The 23,962-nt window shown below is 51.9% G+C and overlaps 11 protein-coding genes across 11 annotated transcripts in view; 7 read left to right on the top strand and 4 right to left on the bottom strand.

Annotated features, from left to right (window-relative positions):
• Positions 1-25: 25 nt before the first annotated feature.
• Positions 26-2,037, top strand: CNBA3960 (hypothetical protein; the record flags this gene model as incomplete). The annotated part of the gene is made up of 4 exons (XM_772834.1): positions 26-220; positions 288-637; positions 697-776; positions 830-2,037. 4 exons carry the CDS (start codon positions 26-28, stop codon positions 2,035-2,037), a joined length of 1,833 nt encoding a protein of 610 aa, XP_777927.1.
• A 104-nt stretch (positions 2,038-2,141) lies between these two features.
• CNBA3950 (hypothetical protein) lies at positions 2,142-3,496 on the bottom strand (the record flags this gene model as incomplete). Its single annotated transcript, XM_772833.1, has 3 exons — positions 2,142-2,269; positions 2,338-2,410; positions 2,480-3,496. The coding sequence occupies 3 exons, from the start codon at positions 3,494-3,496 to the stop codon at positions 2,142-2,144; spliced, it is 1,218 nt and encodes a 405-aa protein (XP_777926.1).
• Positions 3,497-3,573: 77 nt separating this feature from the next.
• CNBA3940 (hypothetical protein) lies at positions 3,574-5,549 on the top strand (the record flags this gene model as incomplete). Its single annotated transcript, XM_772832.1, has 6 exons — positions 3,574-4,328; positions 4,392-4,685; positions 4,744-4,872; positions 4,928-5,088; positions 5,138-5,468; positions 5,525-5,549. The coding sequence occupies 6 exons, from the start codon at positions 3,574-3,576 to the stop codon at positions 5,547-5,549; spliced, it is 1,695 nt and encodes a 564-aa protein (XP_777925.1).
• A 422-nt stretch (positions 5,550-5,971) lies between these two features.
• Positions 5,972-8,426, top strand: CNBA3930 (hypothetical protein; the record flags this gene model as incomplete). Its single annotated transcript, XM_772831.1, has 4 exons — positions 5,972-6,445; positions 6,507-8,204; positions 8,261-8,331; positions 8,405-8,426. The coding sequence occupies 4 exons, from the start codon at positions 5,972-5,974 to the stop codon at positions 8,424-8,426; spliced, it is 2,265 nt and encodes a 754-aa protein (XP_777924.1).
• A 1,785-nt stretch (positions 8,427-10,211) lies between these two features.
• On the bottom strand, positions 10,212-11,993 carry CNBA3920 (hypothetical protein; the record flags this gene model as incomplete). Its single annotated transcript, XM_772830.1, has 5 exons — positions 10,212-10,426; positions 10,500-10,792; positions 10,849-11,358; positions 11,490-11,730; positions 11,891-11,993. The coding sequence occupies 5 exons, from the start codon at positions 11,991-11,993 to the stop codon at positions 10,212-10,214; spliced, it is 1,362 nt and encodes a 453-aa protein (XP_777923.1).
• A 356-nt stretch (positions 11,994-12,349) lies between these two features.
• Positions 12,350-13,198, top strand: CNBA3910 (hypothetical protein; the record flags this gene model as incomplete). The annotated part of the gene is made up of 5 exons (XM_772829.1): positions 12,350-12,432; positions 12,482-12,618; positions 12,671-12,914; positions 12,966-13,048; positions 13,101-13,198. The coding sequence occupies 5 exons, from the start codon at positions 12,350-12,352 to the stop codon at positions 13,196-13,198; spliced, it is 645 nt and encodes a 214-aa protein (XP_777922.1).
• An 865-nt stretch (positions 13,199-14,063) lies between these two features.
• Positions 14,064-18,015, bottom strand: CNBA3900 (hypothetical protein; the record flags this gene model as incomplete). Its single annotated transcript, XM_772828.1, has 11 exons — positions 14,064-14,755; positions 14,814-14,895; positions 14,948-16,072; positions 16,129-16,508; positions 16,560-16,672; positions 16,724-16,944; positions 16,990-17,330; positions 17,378-17,460; positions 17,515-17,732; positions 17,789-17,925; positions 17,973-18,015. 11 exons carry the CDS (start codon positions 18,013-18,015, stop codon positions 14,064-14,066), a joined length of 3,435 nt encoding a protein of 1,144 aa, XP_777921.1.
• Positions 18,016-18,304: 289 nt separating this feature from the next.
• Positions 18,305-19,202, top strand: CNBA3890 (hypothetical protein; the record flags this gene model as incomplete). Its single annotated transcript, XM_772827.1, has 5 exons — positions 18,305-18,415; positions 18,498-18,675; positions 18,730-18,851; positions 18,917-19,069; positions 19,128-19,202. 5 exons carry the CDS (start codon positions 18,305-18,307, stop codon positions 19,200-19,202), a joined length of 639 nt encoding a protein of 212 aa, XP_777920.1.
• Positions 19,203-19,391: 189 nt separating this feature from the next.
• Positions 19,392-19,754, bottom strand: CNBA3880 (hypothetical protein; the record flags this gene model as incomplete). Its single annotated transcript, XM_772826.1, has 2 exons — positions 19,392-19,553; positions 19,629-19,754. 2 exons carry the CDS (start codon positions 19,752-19,754, stop codon positions 19,392-19,394), a joined length of 288 nt encoding a protein of 95 aa, XP_777919.1.
• Positions 19,755-20,921: 1,167 nt separating this feature from the next.
• Positions 20,922-21,919, top strand: CNBA3870 (hypothetical protein; the record flags this gene model as incomplete). The annotated part of the gene is made up of 5 exons (XM_772825.1): positions 20,922-21,082; positions 21,138-21,216; positions 21,270-21,375; positions 21,423-21,498; positions 21,547-21,919. The coding sequence occupies 5 exons, from the start codon at positions 20,922-20,924 to the stop codon at positions 21,917-21,919; spliced, it is 795 nt and encodes a 264-aa protein (XP_777918.1).
• A 738-nt stretch (positions 21,920-22,657) lies between these two features.
• The window catches only part of CNBA3860 (hypothetical protein), a gene marked incomplete at both ends in the record, with an annotated part of 1,534 nt that continues 229 nt past the window's right edge, over positions 22,658-23,962 (top strand). The window contains 4 exons of the mRNA XM_772824.1: positions 22,658-22,713; positions 22,887-22,995; positions 23,056-23,306; positions 23,360-23,962. The exon at positions 23,360-23,962 is cut by the window's right edge and continues 68 nt beyond it. Coding sequence (XP_777917.1) covers positions 22,658-22,713; positions 22,887-22,995; positions 23,056-23,306; positions 23,360-23,962 — 1,019 coding nt within the window. The remainder of the gene's footprint in view (positions 22,714-22,886; positions 22,996-23,055; positions 23,307-23,359) is intronic.

Below are 23,962 nucleotides of genomic sequence, written 5' to 3'. Positions count from 1 at the left end.
CGGAAACGGTTATTTCCGGAACAACATGTCTGTAGCTGCTCAAGTCGTCAGCAGCGAGGGGCCACAGAGTGTGGGGGACGAGTTACAGACAAAGAAGCAGTTTCCTACTTTTCCAGCCCCGGGAAAACCGACGCATGAAAAGCTGGGCGGATATGATTTCTACAGATCGATCGGTAGTCCGAAATTTGTGGTGGCTCCTATGGTTGACCAAAGCGAGCTTGTACGTCGTCATTTTGATTGAAAATGCACTGGCTCAAAACGTGGGGGGCTGACGCGCTATTTACCAGGCCTGGCGTCTTCTCTCACGGTCTCCTCTTCCTCCAGCTCTGGCCGGCCCATCTGAGACAGTGACGACGCCGCAAGGCAAGGCATATATCCGCCACCCCGGTGGTGCCCACGTCTGCTATACGCCAATGATTCACGCAAAAGTGTTTGTGGATGCAAAAGGAGAAGGCGGACGTAACGGAGATGGTCAATTTTGTCTGAGCCTAGATGAAGAAGGCGGGGAGGGGACTATTGGAGGGGTGGAGGGGGGTGACAGGCCTCTCATTGTGCAGTTTTGTGCCAATGATCCCGATATTTTGCTGGCAGCTGCGAAGAAGGTGGAGCATAGGTGTGATGCGGTGGATATCAACTTGTACGGGCAACTTCATTGGCTGTATAGGATGCTTTTTTAGCTAACAAGGGAAAATCTAGTGGATGTCCCCAGGGCATTGCCAAACGAGGTCACTATGGCTCTTTCCTCCAAGACGAATGGGAGCTTATACATAAACTCAGTAAGTCGCTTTTATTTTATTTTTCAGCGTCTCCAGTCTCTGATCCTTGCTAGTCTCTACACTTCACGAGAACCTGTCTGTCCCTGTGACTGCAAAGTTCCGCATCTTCCCCGACCTCGACAAGACGATCGCATATGCTCGTATGATGGAAGCCGCCGGCGCTCAAATCCTTACTTGTCACGGCCGTACTCGGGAGATGAAGGGCCAGAACACTGGTCTTGCCGATTGGGAATATATCCGCGAGGTGAAGAAAGCTGTCAAGGTGCCTGTTTTCGCGAATGGAAACATACTGTACAGGGAAGACGTGGACCGGTGTATGGAGGTGACAGGTTGCGATGGGGTGATGACTGCAGAAGGCAACTTGTCCAACCCTGCTATTTTTATGCCGCCCGAACACCCTCACGCCCATCCGCCTATAACGGTGCTCGCCCACCGATACCTCGATATTGTGGAAGCGCTTGATACGCCTACCGCAGGAAGCGCTATCAAGGCGCATCTTTTCCGACTTCTCAAACCTGTGCTCGACACGGACGAGGAGCTACGGGTGCAGATTGCTACCTGCCGATGGTCTGACGGTATGGACGGTTTCCGTGAGATTATCAGAGATATTGAAAGACGGTGTGCACCTGTTCGTGAAGCTCTCGGAGCTGATTGGAGACCGCCCACTGTTGATCCCAAGACGGGCTATCGATCCCTCCCGATGTTTGCCGCTCAGCCCCAGATCCGTGCGAAACCCGTGTCGACCGAGATTGGAGGTCATGAAGATATGGTATCGCGTCCCGTATCCCCCGGGAAAGAGGGTGAAGGCCGTATGTTTGACACGCCCAATATCACCACTGCGCCGGCGTCTTCCGTCCCCGGTACCGTCCTCTTTTCCCGATCACACCGCCACACCAGCTTAGGCCAGACGGAGCGTTGCGTCCATTCGGACTGTACGGGTGTTGCGGCTACGCGATGTCCTACACGGGCATGTATTACGCATTGCAGGATATTGCGTGCGGTGGAAGCTGGGTATACGAGGGAAGAGGCTGAAGCGGAGGGTGCAAAGGGCGGGCTGGTTGGGATGGGCTGTGATGCGCATGAGGAGAAAGTGAGGGCGAGGAAGGAGAGGGAGGCGAGGAAGCGCAAGGGGAGAGAGATGGCAAAGGAAAAGGCAAAGGAGAGGAAGAAGGAGGAAAAGGCAAAGGAGGAGAGAGAGAAGAGCAAGGAAAAGGTGGGGATGACGGAGGAGGAAGTATCGTTTGCAGCCGGGTTGGCGTAGGTTGTGTAGCATGGTTTCTTTTGCATTTTTGGGGTCTTTTTGAATCATTATATGCATGGGCATCATATAGCACGGGCCGATCGACTCATTAAAGACAACGTCCTCTAGTCAACTTTCCATCGTGTGACGCTATCCGTATCATCCCCTTCGGCATCCAGTAACAGCTCTAGGCTCCAAACGGAGAGGAGCAGTGCAATATTGACCCATCTCCACCATGTTTGTGAACCGCCGTCTAATACTTTTGAAAGGGGGTGTGGTGTCAGCCAAGCCTGAAAGGATATATATATAACAAGGACGCACGTAAGAGATGGGTGTAGACAGCTATGAGGATAGCTCGGCGATATGACAAGAAGACGGTTGTGATTCTCATATTCTTGTTGATTTTTCCCCTTTTCGTTAGCACATAGGACAAAGGGGTGTGGGTGTCTGATATGCAACATACCGCAGGTTCATCGCCCAGTGTCCGCCCATCCCAAAAACCTTCCCTTTCATCTCTATCATCCCAGCCCATACTGGCTCGCCTGAGCACGGGCACAATTTTAGCAGCGAGGTGCAGGACAGTGACGCGGTATATCAGGGATAGAACGAGGTGAGGAGGGAGCGTTTCGGAGACGGTGATGAATGAGGGGACGGCGGCGTGTAGGGCGTAGGAGAGCAGGGAATTGACAGAGGGACCTACGGTAGACGGGAGCGGGTGGGATTGGCGGAGGGGAGACGGCGGGGGGAAGGACGAGGACGATGAGCCAAAGGTGCCGCTGGGCATTTCTGCCTCCACGCCGGAAAGCCAGGCAGAGTAGACGACGTAGACAAAGACAAGGCTTGTTTCGAGGACGTTTGTGCGTTTGAGGGAGAAGCCGATGAGGGAGAGGAAGAGGACGGCGGTGAGGGCGGCGCCGAGGAGGAAGGCCGGGAAGGGCAAGCTGGGGAATGTCTTGACGACGCCGGCGAGACCGGCACAGTAGACGAGTGCGGCTGCGACGAGCGCGACGACGGTCCTCCACTCGAGACCCTCGTCCCTGTCCTCCTCGTCCGCCCAGCCCTTGCCGACACGGCCTGCGACCTGGATGACGAGGAGGGTGCTGATGCCCTCGAGGAGGGTGAAGAGCGGGCTGACCCAGCGGAGGAGCTGGGCGTAGGCGAAGGGGAGGATGTTGACGAGGCAGTGGGCGAGGGTGGCGCCGGGGGCGGGGGGCGCGAGGTAGAAGTAGAGGGTGAGGAGGGCGAGTGCTGCGGAGATGGCGGGGGAGAGGACGGCGGCGACGGAGACGAGGGGTGCGAGCGGGGTGTTCTTGAGGGCGAGGCGGAGGGTGGCGTAGAGGAGGTGGTGGGCGGTGTAGAGCAGCGAGAGCAGCAGGAACGACGCCGGGCCGAGCAGCGCGAGCGCAGCAGGCAGGCCGAGGAGCACCTGCGAGAACGTCGCCAGCCCCTGCGTGAATGCGAGCACGGCGAGGAGGCCCATCGTGTTCAGTCAAGTTAAACGACAACGCGCCAAACATTCGGCAATTCATTTCTCCTCTGCACTTGTACACATCCCGCATGCTGTCCCCGCACCACGCCCGCCCGTACAGCACACCGTCCGCACGCCCGCCGAGCGTCAAGACGACAGCGTTCGTCTCCATCGCATTGCTGACGTCTGCCTACCTGCTCTACCGCCACGAGTCCGAGTCGGCACCGGGAAAGCATGCGGTTTCCCCGTCGTCTCTCCTCTCCGGCGGCAAGCCCACTTTCCAGCTCTCGATCCGGAGCGGCCGGGGCGGCGTGCAGACGTACGAGTTTGAGCGCAAGCCGGACGACCAGGTCGAGCGCGAACTGCGGGCACATGAAGTCTCGCGGAGAATCGACCGGAAGGGCAACCCGGTGGTGAGGTGGGATAACAATTGGCTAGGATCGAACGAGCCATGTGAAGATCGCTGGGCGACGGATCTTGTTCGCAGGGATGGAGCAGCTGGGGGGGCGGTGGGGAAAGCTGTCAATTTTTGGACGAGGTGGTACAGGGGCGACTCGATACCCTCCGAGTCGGCGCCTGCAGAAGAGGACGAGGCGGCACGAGGTAAACACGATTTGATGCTCTTTTCAATCATGGACGGTCATGCGGGCGATGCAACCTCTCGCCTACTGCAAAAGTCGCTTCATCCGACGATTAGCATGGCTCTTGCCGGCCTGCAGCGGGGGAATGTGCCTCCTCGTCATAACGTGTGGGAGCGGTGGGCGGGCTACCTGAATCCGTGGTATTGGCTGGGTACGGACACGGTCTGGACGCCAGAGAACGTCTCCAAGACTATCCAGAATGCGTAGGTTCTGGGAATTCACTCGTGATTATTTACTAACTAGGCGTCGTCAAATAAAATAAAAAGATTTGTGCAATTGGACGACAACATTTGCCAAACTCCGCTCAAGCTCCTGCCCACCCTCTCATCCCCATCGACCTCGTCGCCCACTCCCCGCGAGACGCTGGTAGCCCTCGCTCAACCAGCCGCTGCCGGCGCCTGTGCGATCAGCACACTGGTTGATTCGGAAAACGACGATCTCTACGTAGCAGTGACCGGCGACTGTCGTGCCGTTGCTGGATGGGAGGGAGAGGATGGGAAATGGCGATGTGATGTTTTGAGTGAGGATCAGATGGGCGATAACCCTAAAGAGATTGAGAGGTAAAAAGCCACCGACATATCCCGCTGCTGTTTACGAATGCTGATACTCGAAAGCTAGGATGAGAAGCGAGCACCCGGCGTCAGAGAGGGATACAGTCATCCGGAATGGCCGTGTCCAAGGCGGTCTCCAGCCGACTCGCGCCTTTGGTGATGCCGTTTACAAGTGGACGAATGCCCAGGCTGCCCAGTACGTTTTTAATATGTATATATACATGGCACTAGCTGACACGGTAATGCTAAAGGATCGCAGACGCTTTCCGGGCACAAGGTGAAAGACCGCGTCCAGGCCGACCTTGGAACTATACGCCTCCCTATGTGACTGCCCGGCCTGAAGTGACGTATCGCAAACTGAATGCGCACACTGGCGAGAAACTGCGATTCATCGTGCTTGCTACCGACGGATGTAAGTTTGTGAATATGAATATGTGCTTGGGAAAGCTGAATATAGTCAGTATGGGACAGGATAACGTCTGAAGAATCCACGCTTCTTCTCGCCTCCTACCTCTCCCACCCTTCCCACGCGCCGCTTCCTAAATCAGCCCTCCCTAGGCGTTTCCCTCTCGCCCCGCCGCCACCGCGAGAAAAACGTCCATACCCCGCACAAGACCTCCCTGCGCCGACGGGCGAGGCGGCAAGTGATACGTGGGTGTACGAAGGCGACGCGAATGCGGCGACGCATTTGATCAGGAACAGTTTGGCGGGAGGCGATGTCAAGACGAGAGCCGAGTTGGTCAGCCTTGGCGGCAAGGTTTCGAGGTGGATGCGAGACGATATCACCGTGACGTGAGTTGGTGTCTTGACTGCAAGTCTGCAAGTGTTTGGGCTGATGCGTGCTCCAGGGTGGTTTTCTTTGGTGACAGCTAGACAGTGGAAGTATTCATAGCAGCATGGACATGATTGTGGTGTATGCATGCGTGCGAGGTGTAGAATAGTTAAATAAGACAGTTGTACAAGGGGCGGCGCTGGCCGCGAGCCATGACATTATTTATTTATTATATCGCAGGTCCGTGCAGCATTGTGAAACACTCTCCACGTGCACGATGGACGACCTGCTCGACCTCAGCTGGTCCGCCAAGCCGCCGCCCCCCGCGCGCAGCCCCCAGCCCGCCTTTGAGCTGCTCGCCCGCCCCCCCCCGCAGCCCGCCGCGAAGCCGCCAACGCCAGCGCCGCCGCCAGCGAGACCGCCAGCCACAGCGCCACCGCCAGCGCCAGCCACAGCGCACAGCGACGCCTTCTCCAGCCTCCTCGCCATCCCCGCAGCACGCCCCGCCGAGCCCGCCAAGGACATGACCATGGCGCAGAAGCAGGCGGCGATCGCAGAGGAGCGGCGGCGAAGGGACGAGGCGCAGAGGAAGCAGTTTGAGGCCGACGGTGCCTTCTGGGAGAACCTCGGCAGTCGAAGCAGCGCCGCCACGTCCGCGTCGTCCCGCTCCAACCACGGCACGTTCTGGGACCAGTATGGCGACGACGGCGACCTCTTGTCCGCAGGCTCAAACCCCGTATCGCAGCCGCGATCCCACGCCCACTCGCCTGCGCCGCTTCCGCCCGCACACACCGACCCGTTCGACTTTGACGCCTTTGAGAACACGCTGAATGGTTCCGCCAAAGCGGCCCTGGCATCCGAGGCGAGCAACAGCGGAGAGACATCAGCGATACGGACCCCAGTGTCAAACGTCGACTTGTGGGATGGTGACGGGAATGATGACGACTTGCTTGGAGAGCTCGGTAGACCTGCTGCATCCAAGCCCGCTCAGACCAAGGTATGCACAAACAGCTATGCACAAACAGACGACAGGTGCTTTCCCGCTAACATCCAATCAGTCCACGCTTCCCCGCACCCCTCAAGAACCTCCACCCGCGTCTCCTCCACCCCATATTGTCGGCCAGATTGTCGAAATGGGCTTTGCCCCTACGCAAGCTCGGCAGGCGCTCGCAAAGACGTCAACCGGTACAGACGTCCAGGAAGCTCTCGAGCTGCTTCTCGGTAGTGGCCAAGGCCAAGGCCACGCGCCTGGTAATGCCGGACCGAGCGGATCATGGGATGATCATCTACCCGAAGCTGATGACGATAGGATCGAGTACGAGCGACGTAAACGCCAAGAAGCCGAAAAAGAACGACGGCGTAGACGGCGTGCTGGTCCGTCCCGCGATTCTGTAAAGGCACGTACGACCGAGGAACAAGAGCGAGATGCCGCCGCTGCCGCTGCCAACGCGCAAGAACAGGCCGAACGTATTCTTGCGCAAGCATCCGAGATTGGACAGAGTATGTTTAACAAGGCTACATCGTTCTGGAACACCAGTAAAGAACGGGCTATAAAGGTGTATGAAGAGCAGAGAAAGGCTCTGGAGGCGGCGGAAAGGGGCGAGGATCAGAAGAAGAAGGATACGAGGCCAAAGTGGATGCAGGAAAATGAAGGTTGGAAGGATGAGAGATCGCGCCAGGTCAGGGGAGGCTTCAAGGATAGCGACGATGAGCAAGAGATCGGACCGTCAATCCCTGCACCCAGGCGAGAGCAGAGACCTGCACGACAAGAGGGCATCGCCGATCTCTTGTCTGGCAATGACCACCACCCAGCACATCGCCCTACATCTCGCCCTACATCTCGCCCCGCATCTCGAGCTGCACCGTCACCCAAACCCGCGGCGCCGCCTTTACCTCGTCGACCCCTCATCTCTGCCACCCCCTTACAACTCGAGTCGTCAGCCGCTCACAAGACAAAGGGAAACGACCATTTCAAACTCGGTCGTTTTACCGAAGCCGAGTCGTGCTATTCATCGGCGATCGCCGCTCTCCCAAAAGACAACCTCTTCCTCATCCCTCTCCTCAACAACCGCGCGACCACCCGGCTCAAGCTGGGCGACGCTGTCAACGCAGCGACAGATTGCACCGCCGTCATCGACCTCGTCGGCATCTCCTACCACCCGGGCAAGGAAGCGCCCCTACCTGCAGAGTACGCCGACATCAAGCTCGGCGACGGTCTTTCAAAAGCACTGGTCAAGAGAGCGCAAGCGTGGGAAATGGGTGAAAAGTGGAAAGCGGCGTTGGAGGATTGGGAACGGGTGATGGGATTGGATCCTGTGCTCTTGGGCGGCACGAATGCGGCTGCCAGTACGAGGAATATGGCAGCGCAAGGTGCGAGGCGGGCGAAAAAGATGATGCAGAGTGGTGGAAATGTTGCTGCCGCCGCTCCTGCCGTAGTCAGCAGCCCCGCACCGTCTACACCCGCCGCAGACGTCAACCGCTCGGCTGCCGTCGCCGACCTCCGCAAAGCCGCACAGGCGCTCGAGGCAGAGGAAGAAGCCAGACTCTTTCACAAGGACAACGTCGACGCAAAGATCGCAAACTGGAAAAGCGGCAAGGAAACCAACTTGCGCGCGCTCATCGCTAGTCTTGATACAGTGCTCTGGGACGATATCGTGAAAGAGGGCGGGCTGAAAGTAGGGATGCATGAGCTGGTTACGGATAAGCAAGTGAAGATCAAGTATATGAAGGTGATTGCGAGGTTGCATCCCGACAAGGTAAGTTTAATTTATAGATCATAGTGGTGGCCGATGCTCATTTGGGGCGCGTAAAGTTGAATACGCAAAACACAACAGTGGAGCAGAGGATGCTGGCGAATGGCGCATTTGGAGTGCTGAGCGACGCGTAAGTCGGGTTTTTTTTTTTTTTTTTTCAAGGACGCAAGTATTAGTTGCTGATGAGATCATTTGTGAGGTAGTTGGCAAGCATTTAACCAATGATTTTTAAATCTTCTCATTTACATTGTTTTACAACAATTGAGAATCATGCATATGAAGGACGTTTATTAGACCCAAGGACTACATTTCTTTCCCAGCCTCCTCCTTTTACAGGCGTAATAACCTTTGACGACCAGGTCCTTTGATCAATCTGCCTCCCAAGCCTTAAAAATCCTATCCACGAGAAATGAAACACATTGAACCTGATCTACTGACTGGATAGCATCGGAACGTGAGCTATTGACTGGATAGCGTCGGAAACAGTAACACCAATAAATGCAAGCCCATCCACCTATCCCACCGCCAGGCGCTCGCCCTCACCTCCCCCGGGAAGCCGCCCCATTCGCACCAACGCCCACCATCCTCCCCGGCCCCATCATCCTCCTCGCCCTCCTCCCTGCTATCCCCCTTCTCCTCTTCTCCCTCGGCGCGCGGCCCCCAGATACCTCTGCGCTCCCGTTCGGCTTCGGGGAGTTCGCGACCAATAACGATCTCTTGGTGACGACCACGCTTGTATGTCTCGCGGGCGGGACGGTACTCTTCCTGGGTGTTTATCCCGAAGTGGGCGGGAGAGTGTGGGGGTGGATAAGGGACGGAGGAGAAGGAGGAGGGGGTGGATTGGATTGGTCGTCATGGTGGGAAGAGTTGGGGATGGGAGAGGTGGGAGACTGGGTGGGTGGTTTGGGCGGGCAAAGTCAGATGGTGGTGGAGCAAGCTAGGGCTCAGAGCGCAGTGCCCAGACGATCGGAGCCACCACCACCGGAATGGATATGGGATGAAAGGCTTGGCCGATGGATGCGCCCACCACCACCACCACCTCTTTTGGCGATGAGACCGTCGTCTGCTGTCCCCATCACATGCAAGTATTAAAGATTTGATTTTTTTTGAAATAAAGTAGGCTAATGGAAATAACAAAGCTCGGATGATGGCTCATCGGCATGTGCTCGCTCTTCGAGAGTTTCAGCCCGAATGGTATTCCCCCCACCAAAAACCGAAACTGATACCTTCACTCATCATTATTGCGTTTATCGTCTTCCTGGTCATCATCCTTGTGGGCAATTTTCTCAAAAGTGTATATACTTCCGAGTCTTCTTCTTCAGCTACTACTACTTTATCAGGCAGATCCAGTTCTTCTGGCGGCGCGGGGTCGAGTAGTGGTGGGAATTCGAAAAACAAGCTACCCGCATGGGTGGAGCGTGAATTGCGGAAACGTAAAGCTGAGAAACCAGAAGAGACGAGTAAAAGAGTCGAAAAGGAGGACAAGGAGGACAAGGACAAGGCGAAGAAGGCAGGGAAGGACGAGCTGGAAAAATGGGGAAAGAAGAGGGACACGGAGAAGGGAGTGTTGAGAAAAGAGCTGGAAAAGAGAAAAATGCCTCTTACCGGTCTTGAGAAGGATACGAGCAAAGATGAGAGTAGGAAGGAAAAGGGGCGGGAAAAGGAGAAGAAGGATGATGTATCCGAGGAAGGAGGGACGAAAGAGAAAGAAGGCAAAGGTTCCAAGATTAAAAGGCTGTTGCTAGGCGAAAAGGTTGATAAGACAAAAGGTACTCGTGATGGGACGTGGGAGCTTGCCGACCCCGGTGTAGCAGAGGTTACGATAGCGAGTAGCACAGCGAATGCCCAGAAAGAGGCGGAAAGACTTAAAGTAGGGGGATGATGGGCAGTATGCACAGTGTTAGAGTCAGAAAACACGACCCGAGAATACATCCAAAACTAAAATCCTAAATGAGATCTGACCAAAAACATCAGAGACAACTCTTTTTTTTTTTCCTTTTCTTTTTGGTATTACTTTTTCACTTTGTGGTGATGCGCCGCCTTTCTCTTTTCTCGCTTCTCCACTGATGCGCTAGAGTCCCAATCGACATCTGCAGCCAACAGTTCGGGGTGACCGTTCTTTTCAAGTTTGGAATCGAAGAAACCATCTCTGTAGCCTCGGACGATACGCTCGAGAAGGTCGGACGTGGAGATGGCAGGTGTTCGACGAGTAGGAACGAAACGACCTTTCCATATGTCAGCGCGAGCATATATGAGGAGGAGAGAACATATATGAGGAGCAGCGGGATTTTCACTCACCCTCCTTCTTAGCAAATGCATACACATCTTCATGATCTTTACTAGGGTAAACTTCTTCATCATGCGCGATATAGTCAATCTGGTGCTTATCCAAAAACGCTTGATCAACAACCCAAGGTGCGTCAGGGATAACCTCGTCCGCCCATCGACAATGCCTGACTGCTTCACAGCGCTCGGCGTGGGTCATAGCTGGGGCAGACTTGTGCTGCGCACAAAGAACATCAGAGCAAACGCCAACCATGAGATGAACTTGGGGAAAGGAAAGCTTGGCTTGGCGAAGTTGCAAGGCATGGCTAAAGAGTAGCATGAGCTATGTTCATCATACAGACAGCAAATACCCCAAACGTACCCAAAGTGAAAAAGATCATAGACACCATCCGCATACACTCTCACAACCTTGCCCTCCGGCGGAGGATTGGTCTTCCACCATCTCTCAACGCCATCTTCTTGTCCTCTGCCGTGGATCGCTCGCTCAACGAAGCCCTTGATATCCTCTTCCGTACGTTCTACGGCGCGGGCGTACATCTTCGGCGGTCCTCCAGCGGAATTTGGAGATTGGATCCAGGAAGTCGTAGGTGGGCTTCTCGCGCACTCTTCAAGGGCTACAGAAGGTGCAACAGGAACATCTGAGGGTCGAACATAGGTTGCTTTAGGAGTGGGCACGGCAGGGTAGTCCGCGGCGGAGAAGCCAATTTGGGAGGCTTTGGGAGTGGGTTGCCGCTGGACAATGTGGGCTGCAGGATGCGGGGTTTCTGATGTAGGTACTGGGGCTGGGAATGAGGGCCTTCGGAAGTGGGTGTGTTGGTGGTGAGCGGGTGCACCGCCAATGGTGGAAGAGCTCTCCACATCGCCGTCATATCTGATAAAAAAAATGGGACCGTCAGCATCCTTTGGCGCACAGACCCGTACACGTGCGACCGGGAGATTTTGCGAGCAAGCGACATATTTTTCGCCATCTTGCCGTAGAAAGTGCGTTGGAAAGAGGCTCACGTTGGGGAATCGAGACCCTCGCTCTGGCTCCCTTCTCCATTCAGTTCTTCTACGCGTCTTTGCTGGTAAGAACGTCTTCCAGCCTGGGTAGTGCTTGGCGAGCCTGACGAGCTGTGGGGCGGAAGAGCAGGGGGGGGCATCCTAGTGGGCGAATCAATGGTTGAGGTGGTGGAGAGTGCTTCGGCGTGGTAAGAGTTCATGGATCCGACATCGGAAAATGAGTTTTCGACATTGTCATTGTCTGGCCAAGAGTCCGCAGCGGTTACGTTGCAGTAATGACATTAGGAGGATTGAAGTCGATGAGGGAAATTCGACAGGCGGGGAAAACACGACATTACAGATAGCGGGCGCACAGTATTAGCTTCTTTTTTGTGCATCTCAAAATATAGAACGCTGCCTACCCTCTTCGCTGGCATCTCTTGAGCTGCTTGGGTCGCGGTTGACCCGTCTCTCTCCCAGCCTGTTGCGGTTATGTCGTTTTTGGGCTGGTGGATTTGCAGACATGGTTGACGCGGTAGTGCTGGATCTAGCTGTATGTTTTGAAGATTTCTTGCTGCAGTGATAGTATAGAGAGTGGCTTCTCTAAACCCCACCCAAGTGACGACATTCCCCCCTCCAAATCCGCCCCGCGCCTATTATTAAAATGGGGTGATGGTGACTAATGTAGGCTCGCAAAAGAGAAACGGTTGTATGTATGGAAAAAGGCACGGCGCGCGTCGCGAAACAAACACGACCAAGGCGAAAACAAACAAAAACAAAAGGGAGCCATCGTACGTAGATTCATATTCCCCAGGCAAACTTCAACTACCCTTCCCGATATCATATCAGCGACCATGGAGCAACAGCAATCGGATCACGACATGCGCGAAGACCAGCAAGACTACTCTTTCAGCGAACAAAACGTATCGCAGGAGATGTCTGAAGAAGGTTGGAGAGCTTTGGCGTATGTGCACACGCTCACAGTTGCAGGCATAAGCTAATCCCAGGCATAGGAAGATCGTTCGTGATGTAAACCCAAACTTATCTCCTGATGAAGAGCTTGGTGACCTGGCAGCTGCTGAGGCAGCCGTCAACGCCAAGGACGCTGAGCGAACGGAGATTGTTGATAAACTCAGAGATGAGCTTCGCCGTAAGGTTTTCATTATTAAGACAGCTCGTCAAAGCTAAAGATTTGGACCCAGAACTATCCCGTCAGCATAGCCAAGCAGCAGCTGCAGCCCAACGACCACCTTCCCATCCTTCACCAGCGGAACACGAAGCCAATGTTCGTTCTCTTGAACAACAGCAATTCTCTATTGCAAAGCAATTGAACGAAGAACAAGCGGCGGTGGCCAAAAAGGAGGTGGAGTTGGGCAAGTGGAAAACTGCCAAAGAGGATATTGAAAAGGTTGAGATTGGTGAAGGGGATTGGGCGGATGGCAAGGTGTAGGTGAAAGAATATTGGCTTTTAGGATGCACGCTAACATAGGAAGAAAGTATTCGACTGAAACTATTCTCGGAAGCTGGATTCTCTTTAGTATCAGCGAAAGATGGATCCAACGTTACCAAGGTCTTGATAAGTATGTCTATCATTTTCATCGTCTCACGCGAGATTACTAATGATGGTATAAGGAAACGATGCCAAAGAGGATGTACACTCGGTTGTGGTCGACAATTCACGCCCAAAAGTGTATACGGCAAATCTTATATGGAGCTTGGCGAGTGAATAAAGGGGCCTCTGGTAGAAAATTGAAGGATATAGAGGGTACAATCTTGTTGTCTTGAGTCATTAGAACATTTGTATGTATCATCACTTTCTCTCAGCTATCGGATCTGCTGCACATGTGTAGCGTCGTCCTTCATCAACATCCCCGACCGATTTAGGGCGTCAAGTTCCAATCACAAGTCATGTGACATATTTCATTTTACGACTATCCTTGTTACCATTCCAATCAACAATGTCGAAGTGAGATTACCGATCAATTTCTTCTGATTAGCCTTCGTGAAATCACTTTGCAACCTCATCCCTCTGTAGGGGCTTGCAGCTGGCCTAAGAAACCTTCATACCACGACTCAAGCGGTGCCAGGTTAATAAAGTCGACGGCTGAATTGGAATTTGAGCGTTAATGATGTCTATGCGCACTTGAATGTCAAAGGCGTCTCCTGACATGGTAACGTTTGTCTGCTGTGAAGTGAGTAAAGAGCCTTGACGATGATCTGGTCATCGACTGATAATCAAGTAAGCTGGGTTGTTCTGGGCATTTATGAGCATCCCGTATGGGGCAGAACTGTATATTGGGCGCAGGACTTTGGAACGTGAGGTCCTGTCGTGTGCTGGCGATAAAGCTTCTACACACAAGTACTCCTAAATCGATCATTTGAAGTATTCCTCTTTGGATAATGGATATGGAAAGAGAAGGCAGAAAAGAGAAAATGAGTGAAATATGACACAAAAAGGCTGACAAGAATTTGTTAACAAGGAGATAGACCTTACTCACTGCTGCGGCTTAGATATGAGCCGGCCGGGATGGGTGTATACAAAACCAGTAGTCATGATTTATGCATTATAGACAGTAGTACCGTATTGTACAGTCATCAACCAACTGTGGTCCTGTATTGTTCCAGCATGAGCACGCATTGAGCATCAACGTCTTCGCCTCTTCCCAAAGTTTCCAAATCCCTGTTGATGGAATAAGCACCCGAACGTCCACAATAACAACGATTTAGACTTACACCCTCATCATCATCCACATCTACTGCTAACGCCTTTCTCTTCTGCGTACCCTTCTTAGCTGTCGAAGAAGGATCATCGTCTAACGTAGCCGTCCCTGATAACTCGAAGCTACTCTTCCCTCCTTTGGCAGTGCTAGGCGACGATCCCCAGTCAATCGTCGTATTATTATCCTCTACTAACAGTTTATTCCTCCCTCTCGCCGCAGTGGCCTTTGTAGCAGCTTTGCTATGGGTTGCCTTTGATACATCGGATCGAGCCGCTTGGTCGTCGTAAGTATCTGAGGCTACGCTTTCGCCTCCCTTGGTTCTTTGCGCGGAAGTTCCCAGGGTGACTCGATTGTCCCGTATTTGATTCCTCTGTGTCCCTCTTCTGCCAGCTGCCGCCTGTCCAGTAGCCATGAACTCTACGTCACCGTCGCCCTCATTGTCATCTTCAACCAACAGTCGGGGTTTATGTCTGGGCAAAAGCGGGCGATCATCCTCTTCTGGGTCGGACAAAGAGCCGGACTGCGCCTGAGACTTCTTCTGTGTCTTCTTTTGGGTCGGCCAATAAGCTGAGTTGAATATATAAATGTTAGGGTTTGAATTACAAGACCGGGTGAAGCAACGTACGTTCGGGCTCTTCATACTTGGATGGGTCAACAACAGACGTGGTGAGTACCATCTTTAAGGGTGCTCTGCGAGGGACGTTTTTCTATTACTCGTCATTAGTTCATGCCTATAACAGACCTGTAGGACGAATTCACCTTTTTGAACTTCTTGAAATTGGGCCTCCCGTCTTCAACGTTCTCCCTTTCTTTCGTCTGTCCCAGATCTTTTCTAAACAGACTATTGGTTCTCATCACAGCAATATAGTTGCCGGCCTTAGGGGGAGGAACCTCGTCCAGCACCGAGTAGTCCGGCTTATCAGCCTCAGATTCTGTCTGAGCTTTCGGTATACGGAGCATACTATCAAAGCTTTTGTCGAGGTTGTCGATAGCTGCTTTAGCTTTCTTACGCTCAGCAACGACGCGGAGGAATTGTTCGTCACGAGTCATAGGTTGAGGGATGGCATCTTGAAAATCGAAACGGTTCTGGCTTGGAGCAGCTCTACGTGGAGCCTGATCAGAAGGCCCAGGCTCAGGGGAAGGAGAAGGTGACTGGATACGACGACGTTGAGCAGGAGGTGGCATCAAGTCTTGAGAGCCTCTCCTGCCTATATCTTTGCTCTGTACCTCAGACACTGTCCATTGAGTTGCCGATAAACCCGCGGCAGACGCTGGTCTTTTGGATCTCCGCATCGTTTGCGCGAAAAGATCCTGCTCCTCTTCCTCCTCTTCCGGTTCTTCATCAATGTGTAAAATCTCGCTGGGAGCTTTGTACCTCTCCCTATCTGTCATAGAAGCCGCACTCGATATCTGGGTATCTTCCATCTCCACATCACCCCCACGATCTGCTGTTCTCACCTTTTTTGCCAGCGATGCAGGTCCAAAACCTTGCTTGCGCGTCTTCTCATACAATTTTTTCAGCCTGTCATCTTCTTCCTCCTCGACAGTTTCCTCGAAGGCAACCCTACTCGGCGCAGCTTGAAAACGTGCGATAGATGATGTGGTGCCGTAACGTCGACTGGGACGAGGTAGCGTTTGTATAGGAGGCATTGTGTTTTGTTGTGTCGATGAAGGGTAATCTGACAATCCTGCCCGTGAAGGCCCCGGAGCTACTCCCGGTGAATCTTCTTCTTGTGAAGGCATGGAGTTAGGTGCAAATGAAGGATGTGGGTCAAGCGAAGTGACGTGTGTATCGGTACCATTGAACTGAGGGGTGGCAAGGGGTTGAGGAGGGGCGGAGGTTGGAGGATTTCGAGCTCCTTTTCCTACAGTTCGTCTCTGAGGCTACCGTGGTTTTCAGCCGATTTAACTGAAGCAAGCTAGAATTAAAGGTGACTTACTCGACGTAGGACGGCGACCGGAGGAGGGCGCCATTCATCGACAGCTTCTTCTGTGCCGTCAGCGTTCACTGCTACATGTTGAGGTTCGCTAGAAGCAACAGGAACGGGTGTAGCATCGGCGATAATGGGTTTCGTATACGCCGTTCTCCTCCGCGATAATCTAGGCGGTTCGAAAGGCACTGGCGGCGTAGTCTCGTCGGAAAAAGTCGAAGGTACACCAGGAGCATTACTGCTTTCAGCAACAACGGAAGTCACAGTCGGCTCGGAGGGAGGAGTGGGTGTTAATGCAGGGGTGGGTGTTTCAGCGAGTCGGCGAAAGGGATCGGCTGCAGGACTTGGGACGGAAGACGATGCTGCTGGGGTGATGGCGGTAATGGAGCCTACCACGGTCGTTCAATTTATGGCGAGGGGGCAGAAACGATATCACGTACCTCTAGCGGCATGTCTATTATGTTTATTATCCACACCTTCAAGGAATTGATGAACGCCCCCATTTAAGACTGCCCCGAAAGCACTAGCAACCGAAGCACAGTTAACTTTCAATCTACAAATAGGTCAGCAACCAGGGTCTCTGAAAACGTGCAATTCAACGTACCTTTCACAAGTGTCTTCAATTATCTTCGCATCAGTCATGTCCTTCACCTTTCCGCTGTAAGCGACAAGCCCCTTTTTTCTCCCCCCATGAGTGTCCACATAGGAAAGCCAGTCCGCCAAATATTCCTCGACGTCACTGCTGGTTTTAGGTGGATTGCCTTCAACAATGACCTCTTGTAAGTCTGCACCTAACGCTTTGTACATGAATGCTTCTCTGGGTTGCTGCAGTCATGTGAGTAAGCGAAGAGAAGATAAAATATTGCTTACAATTTGCTCCCTCAAAAGCAAAACATGCCATCCTCTATACAACGTCCTCCTGCGTCTATCAGGAAGCCAAATGCTGGAAGAGAATCTAATGCTCTGATGGTTTTTTGGTCTATACTCTGCTTCATCTTCACCAGGAAGCGGAAATTTAAAGCTACAGAAGGCGTCCGCGGTTTTTCGCCAGTTGATTGTTAGGCGACTTTGAAGGAGGGCGAGGAAGCTGGGAAGGAGGATAGGTATTCCACAACAAACGGCATATCTAGCTTCCCAGTTGTTGCGGTAGGTATCTAACAGGACATATTGGGGTGGATCGGACGTGTCAAAGGTTGTTGTCCAAGAAATACCTATTTACTGTCAATTCTAGAACAATGATTTCATGGAGGAGACATACAATAACTTTTGAGAGTGTTTCTGATCGGATCCGGTTCGTCCATCATTTTGCCGTACAGCAGGCATAGGTCTCTCCATTCCAGACTGTATATTATATATTGGTCATCTTTGTAGTACACAGCAAAGTTGTACACTCACAAGAACCATATGTCATCGGCAAACGATATTCCCGTCACATTTAATTCATCCACAAAAACTCCGCTTCCCTTCTCGTTGTTTATGGGAAGTATATCGTAATCGCCCTTGTTCAATGACCCATTAGGCGTCTCCGGACGTTTTCCTACAGCAACAATAGTCCCATAATCGCCGTTTTTCTTCGGTTTAGGTCGCCATTTAATGTCAGGTCGAGAATGCCTCTATAATAATGCTTGTCAGCTAATTTCCAGACGCTCGATTTTCACACCAGTCTTACATTCGTGTAATCCCATTCCAAAATTTCCAGAGTTCCTTCTTCAGGCTTTACTCGCAAATTGTTAGGAAAGGCAATATCACAGTCTTTGTTCCGTCCGAAAGTATAGCTTTTCTGCTGCTGCAATGCAAAGGTGTAATCTGCGAATAAATATTAGCTGCATACCAGCGAGGAACTGCGAGCTCACGTTTCTGGCCGAGAATTTCTCCTACTACAGTCAAAAGCCACATTATAACGGTGCGAGCAGCTGAGCGAAATAAGAGGGAAAGGAAGAATAAGTCGGCGGCATAGGGGTCATCGTCCGTCCATACTGCTCGACTTCGCTGCATTTATTGAATTCTCGCCCGTCGCGAACGCGTCAACAGAACGGAGAAGCATAGATCTCCGTCCCGGCTGTCCCCGACTTGCCACTCGCCCTCCTATCATCATCATCACCTCTATGACCACTACTCCGACCGGCCCAGTCGACCGCGAGTGTCAATCCGGAAACCACACATAAACTCACCCCAGCACGGAGGCATGAAGTCTGTCAACAGATGGCTGTATGGCCCCACCCCGGAAGAGAAAGTACGCTCATGGCAGACCAAGCTGCGACAACAAGAGAGACAACTTGACAAAGAGATCCGTAACGTGCGTCCTCCCATGCGTAGCGCAAGGATACTTCCTTTATCCGCTGTCATCGTCTATTTGACTGACATAAATTGGATCACAGCTCGAGACTGCTACCCAGAGATCAAGAATAGAGCTGAAGCAACTGGCGAAAAAGAACGACGTGAAATCAGCAAAGATCTTGGCAAGAGAGGTCGTCAGAGCGAACAAACAGAGGGATAGGCTGGAAAGTTCAAAGGCAAGGATTAAGAGTGTGAATATGCAACTCCAACATCAACTCTGTGAGTGATTCAGGGATGGACTCTTGTCACTCGAAGCTAATTTAAGATGGGCAGCTATGGTCAAAGTTACAGGAGCATTCCAAAAGAGTACTGAAATCATGAAAACTACAAATGCCTTAGTCAAGCTCCCCCAACTGAGCGCTACTATGCGTGAAATGAGCATGGAGATGATGAAGGTCAGCTCTTTGTGGTTTCAAATAGTATTGCTCGGACTAATAGTTCATCCAACTTGCAACCGCAGAGCGGAATTATGGAAGAGATGATGGAAGAAACCCTTGACTCTGTAGATGACGAAGAGATAGAAGAGGAGGCAGATGCGGAAGTTGACAAGGTGTTATATGAGCTCACTGACGGCAAGTTGGGTCAAGCGGGGGCCGTGGGGGCTGCCTTACCTGTAAGTCGTGTGCGCTCAATACATAAACGAACAGCTGATAATGGGGTGGGCTGTTCAGGCCGAGGAGGAAGAGGAGAACGAGGAGGAGATGCAGCGCATGAGAAAAGAAATGCAGGAGCTGTTGAGTTCATGATGATCGCGGTTGATGTTGGTGACGTTTATAGGAAGAAGAGGACTAGTTGTTATGCCCATAATATTCAATGTCCGTTAGATATTCCATGTATTACCAGGGACAACATAGCCACCGACTCTTTCCATGGTTCCGCTGGACATATACTTGATACATTATTCACACTAGCATCCCTTTGTTCTCAGCATCTAATCAATCAACAGCAACTCCGGCATTTCGAAGTTCGTTCCGTGCTTGGGAAATCTCACTTAAGAGAGACTCGTACGCTTCCGGACAGTCGTGGAATCTCACAAGCCCTAGCCCCAAGGAAGTTAGGGAGTATGCCCCAAAGGAAACAAGAAGCCACCAAGGGAGCTTTTATGCAAAAGCCGAAAGAAAAGGCAGCTGATCAGCTACTAACATCAACGTCCCCAGTAAAATGTGGCTTACCACAGGCAGTATATCGTCAGCTAGTTCTGTAGGCAAGAGGGGAGTGGGTACAATATGATAGAGGGCGAGAATATAAAGTAATAACAGTGGGACAGCAAGTGTGAGAAAGCGGGTGCCTTTGGACATGGCTCTGGGGTGGTTGGCGAAGGTTCGGTTGGTCCGGAAGTGGTGGGCGCACCAATGAAAATTCAATATATGGGGTATTTGAGCAATCGTTCTGCGTTCTGAACGTATCGGTTGTGCTGCGTGGTTTGTCTCTCAGGCAAGATCAAGCTTATTTGCTGGAAGTTGATTGCGCGCACTGACAGCGAGCTCATAACCGCGGAAGTATGCATCGCTCAAACGCTTTACCCATGTTACGTAATGATCAACTTGACTGACGCGACGACGCGACGAGCAGTGTCGGTTACTCGCTGTCGAAAATGTCGAAAACAGACGGCGGATACTAACCAAACCCCATTGACATGAACCAGTGCTTGAAAAGTAACTTTTTACCTTATATCAATGGGAGATCGAATTGTACCACCTCAAAATACAGCATATTATGGCCGATTTTCTTGTTTTCCCATATACCTTCTCCCACACCACAGGCTTCTCCCATAGGGAAGGCTTCAGGTGCTCATCAATCAGCCATCAATCCGGTGCCCTGCATCCAGTGATGACCAGATGACGGTCTTAAACAGCTTCTCATTTATAAATCATACAGAGGCCCACAATATATACGTACAACGGTTACCAGGCATTACTCGATCACGATGCTCATATCTCGACTTATTCCACGTCCGGCCCTGGGGATAATACCCATGGCCATCCGCTCTCTCCCAAAAACCACCTTTGGGCCGGTGTGGAAATTTTCCCAACCCATCAGAATGCAATCAAACAGAGGCCCTCGGATAGCGGACGTTTTGGAGAACTTGAATGACTTGAAAAAGCAACATGGACCAAGCATGTCATGTGGCTTACCGCCTACACTCGCTGACGGCTGACTGATTTGTCTGATAGGATATGACGAGCTTGTCGTCTCAACTAGAGCTTTATTGAATGGATTGAGAGATTCTCAGTCTCTTGATCAGCTTATACAAGACCATCCCGGTACCCAGCCTGTTTTTCAGATTGATAAGGTGGCTTATATCAGCTTTTGTAGTAAACGTTGATTACCGTGACGTCCTTCGGGCCGTTTATTCTCTGGCACCTAATGGAGAGTCCAGTGAGCCTTGTTTGAAGCTGAATGACTTGGAAAAAGTAATTCCTCCCTATGTAAGTCTCAGTGGCTTGATTAAGTTCTTTTTGCTCATGTCTAGTTGTTTCCAGAGCAATGCTGTAGTATGGTTTATGATATACGACCTTGTCACGAAAAAGTTTGTACCCAGGCTAGAAGCTTTGGATGATAAATGGAAGGCCATGGTGAAATTCAATCGAATCCATGGGTTTGGGAAGATACGAGCGAGAGCTTTGTATGTAGTGTCATGGGAAGGGTTTCCCAAGGATGGGCTAATGGAGACCTTCTAGTGCTGAGGAAGGAATAGAAACATTGAACGACCTAATGATTGCAGAAGGTGGGAGATTTAGTATTTCCGAAGCACAAAAGGTAAGTCGGTGATTTTTGTCCTCAAACAGGCAATCCTCACAAAGATTGCCTAGTTGGCCATTCAATACCACGAAGAGATGGATGTGATGATACCACGAGCAGAGGTTGAAGAATTTGACGGAATTATCAAGGATGCCTTACGAAGAGAGGATCCTAAGCGTGGGATATCGTTGCACTATTCTGTGCGAGACCTGACACGGTTGTAGTTAATTTTGCAATCATGGGCTCTTATCGGAGAGGGGAAAATCTTTCGTCTGACATGGATGTCGTTGTCTGGCACGAGTAGGTCCTGAGTACTTCTGCAATAAAATGCGGCTGACCACGCACCAGATCGTATGTCAAAAAGGAAAAGGAAAAGAAGAGAGCGAGAAAAGCAGATCCAAACAGTCTTATGTCAAAAATTGTTGCAGCACTTGTGTCCGCCAATATTATCTCTCCAGCAAAGATTTTCTCACAAGGCGAAAGGAAGGTCCTCGCTCTGACTCAGCTTCCAAAAGCAAATAGTTTGCATAGGCAAATTGATTTAAGGCTCTGTCCCATTGAAAGTTTGCCGTACATGCTATTGGGGAATACTGGGGATGGGAAGTTGATGAAGATTATGAGATGGAGAGCGATACAGAGAGGATGGGTATTGAACGAGTATGCCATGGGGGAACGAGATGGCGTAAGTATTTCACATTCAAAATGTCGTATATATAAGTAGCTGATGTTCTGACCGCTGGAATAGGACTCTGGTGAGTAAAGGGACAGAGAAAGGACCCCATAAGTAACTAAAGCCCGTCGATAGCGGTAATGAAAAAGGGTACTGAGTTCGCCGTAAAGGACGAAAAAGAGATTTTTCAGTTGGTAAGTCCTCGTTCTCTTCCGAGCGATTCAATTGTGAATGCGAGGAGACAGCGCTGCCTAGCATCTCTTGATGTCTTGTTATTTGCTGACAATGGCTCTTGCAATCGTATATCATAGCTTGGCCTGCCGTACCTCCCTGTAAGTCACGCCATGTTTACACCAATAACGAAACGACTTGACTGAACGAAGCCTGCTCAGCCAAACCAGAGGTCGTATCATACGTACAAGTATATACTGGGTTAGCTTGTGGGTTGGATGGGAGTGCGTTGGAAAGAAGAGGAGTTGTGCCATGAACAGCGTGCCACCAACGTTCGCGTAGTACGTGGGGCGGACGGCCATGTCCGCCTTAATGCCACGTCCCAGGGTAAGTAAAATAATATTCCCATTTTTTCCCGTTCCTGGCTCGCACGCCATCGTCGCATGGCTCTGCTGGTCGGCGGCTCGGGCGTCGGCGCAGGGACAGGGCAGCTCTGGTTCCATTTTTTTTGCCCTTGTTTTCCTCGTCACCGTATAAATCTTCCCCCCTCTTCTGTCTCTTCTCCAATTACCTTTTCTTGTCTAAAAACCCCCCACCACCCACCTGCTTATATACAAAATGACTGCTGTCAACGTTAACGGTAATGCTCCCGCCACTGAGTTGGCCCCTGGCCAGTGAGTGTTTTTTCCTCAAACAGCATCGCACGTTTTCTGCGAGTCGACAAGCTCATTCGAGAGGATTGACTGCTGACTGCTGGTCCTTGGTTTTCGCCCATATTTGCCCATTTTCCCTTCCGCCATCTGTTCTGTCCTGTTTGATTACCACTGTTGCCCTTGGCTCAACACAGCTTCCTTTTCACTTCCGAGTCCGTTGGTGAGGGCCACCCCGACAAGATCTGTGACCAGGTCTCCGATGCCATCCTCGACGCTTGTCTCGCTGAGGACCCCTTCTCCAAGGTATGCATCCATACGCCATGTTTCATCTCTGGTCCCTCAACTGACATTGTGTTTCCGCAGGTCGCTTGTGAGACCGCCGCCAAAACTGGTATGATCATGGTCTTTGGTGAGATCACCACCAGGGCGCAGATCGACTACCAGAAGGTCATCCGAGACACTATCAAGAAGATTGGTTACGACTCTTCCGAGAAGGGTTTCGACTACAAGACCTGTAACGTCTTGGTTGCCATTGAGCAGCAATCTCCCGACATTGCTCAAGGTCTCGACCACGGTGCCCTCGAGAAGATTGGTGCTGGTGACCAGGGTATTATGTGAGTTTATCGCATGAGTCCGTCATGCAGGCGAGGGCTGACGACTTTATCAGGTTCGGTTACGCTACCGACGAGACCCCCGAGATGATGCCTCTTACCATCATGCTCGCTCACAAGCTTAACGCCGCTATGGCCATTGCCCGTCGTGACGGCTCTATGGGCTGGCTCCGACCCGACTCTAAGACGCAGGTCACCGTTGAGTACAAGAAGGGTGAGGATGGTGCTATGGTCCCCCTCCGTGTCGACACTGTCGTCATCTCCACTCAGCACGCTGAGGAGATCACTACCGAGCAACTCCGAGAGGAGATCCTTGAGAAGATCATCAAGAAGGTTATCCCCAAGAACCTCCTTGACGATCGTGTTATCTACCACATCCAGCCTTCCGGCCGATTTGTTATTGGTGGTCCTCAGGGTGACGCCGGTCTCACTGGCCGAAAGATCATTGTCGACACCTACGGTGGTTGGGGTGCTCACGGTGGTGGTGCCTTCTCCGGTAAGGACTGGTCCAAGGTCGACCGATCTGCCGCCTACACTGCTCGATGGATCGCCAAGTCCCTTGTCGCTGCTGGTCTCGCCCGACGAGCCCTCGTCCAGCTCTCTTACGCCATCGGTGTCGCTGAACCCCTTTCCATCTTCGTCGACACTTACGGTACCGG

Source organism: Cryptococcus neoformans, chromosome 1 (assembly GCF_000149385.1).
Source record: "Cryptococcus neoformans var. neoformans B-3501A chromosome 1, whole genome shotgun sequence".
NCBI lineage: Eukaryota > Fungi > Basidiomycota > Tremellomycetes > Tremellales > Cryptococcaceae > Cryptococcus > Cryptococcus deneoformans.
The sequence above is the reverse complement of the archived record's forward strand: the minus strand, read 5'-3'. Positions and strand labels throughout refer to the sequence as shown.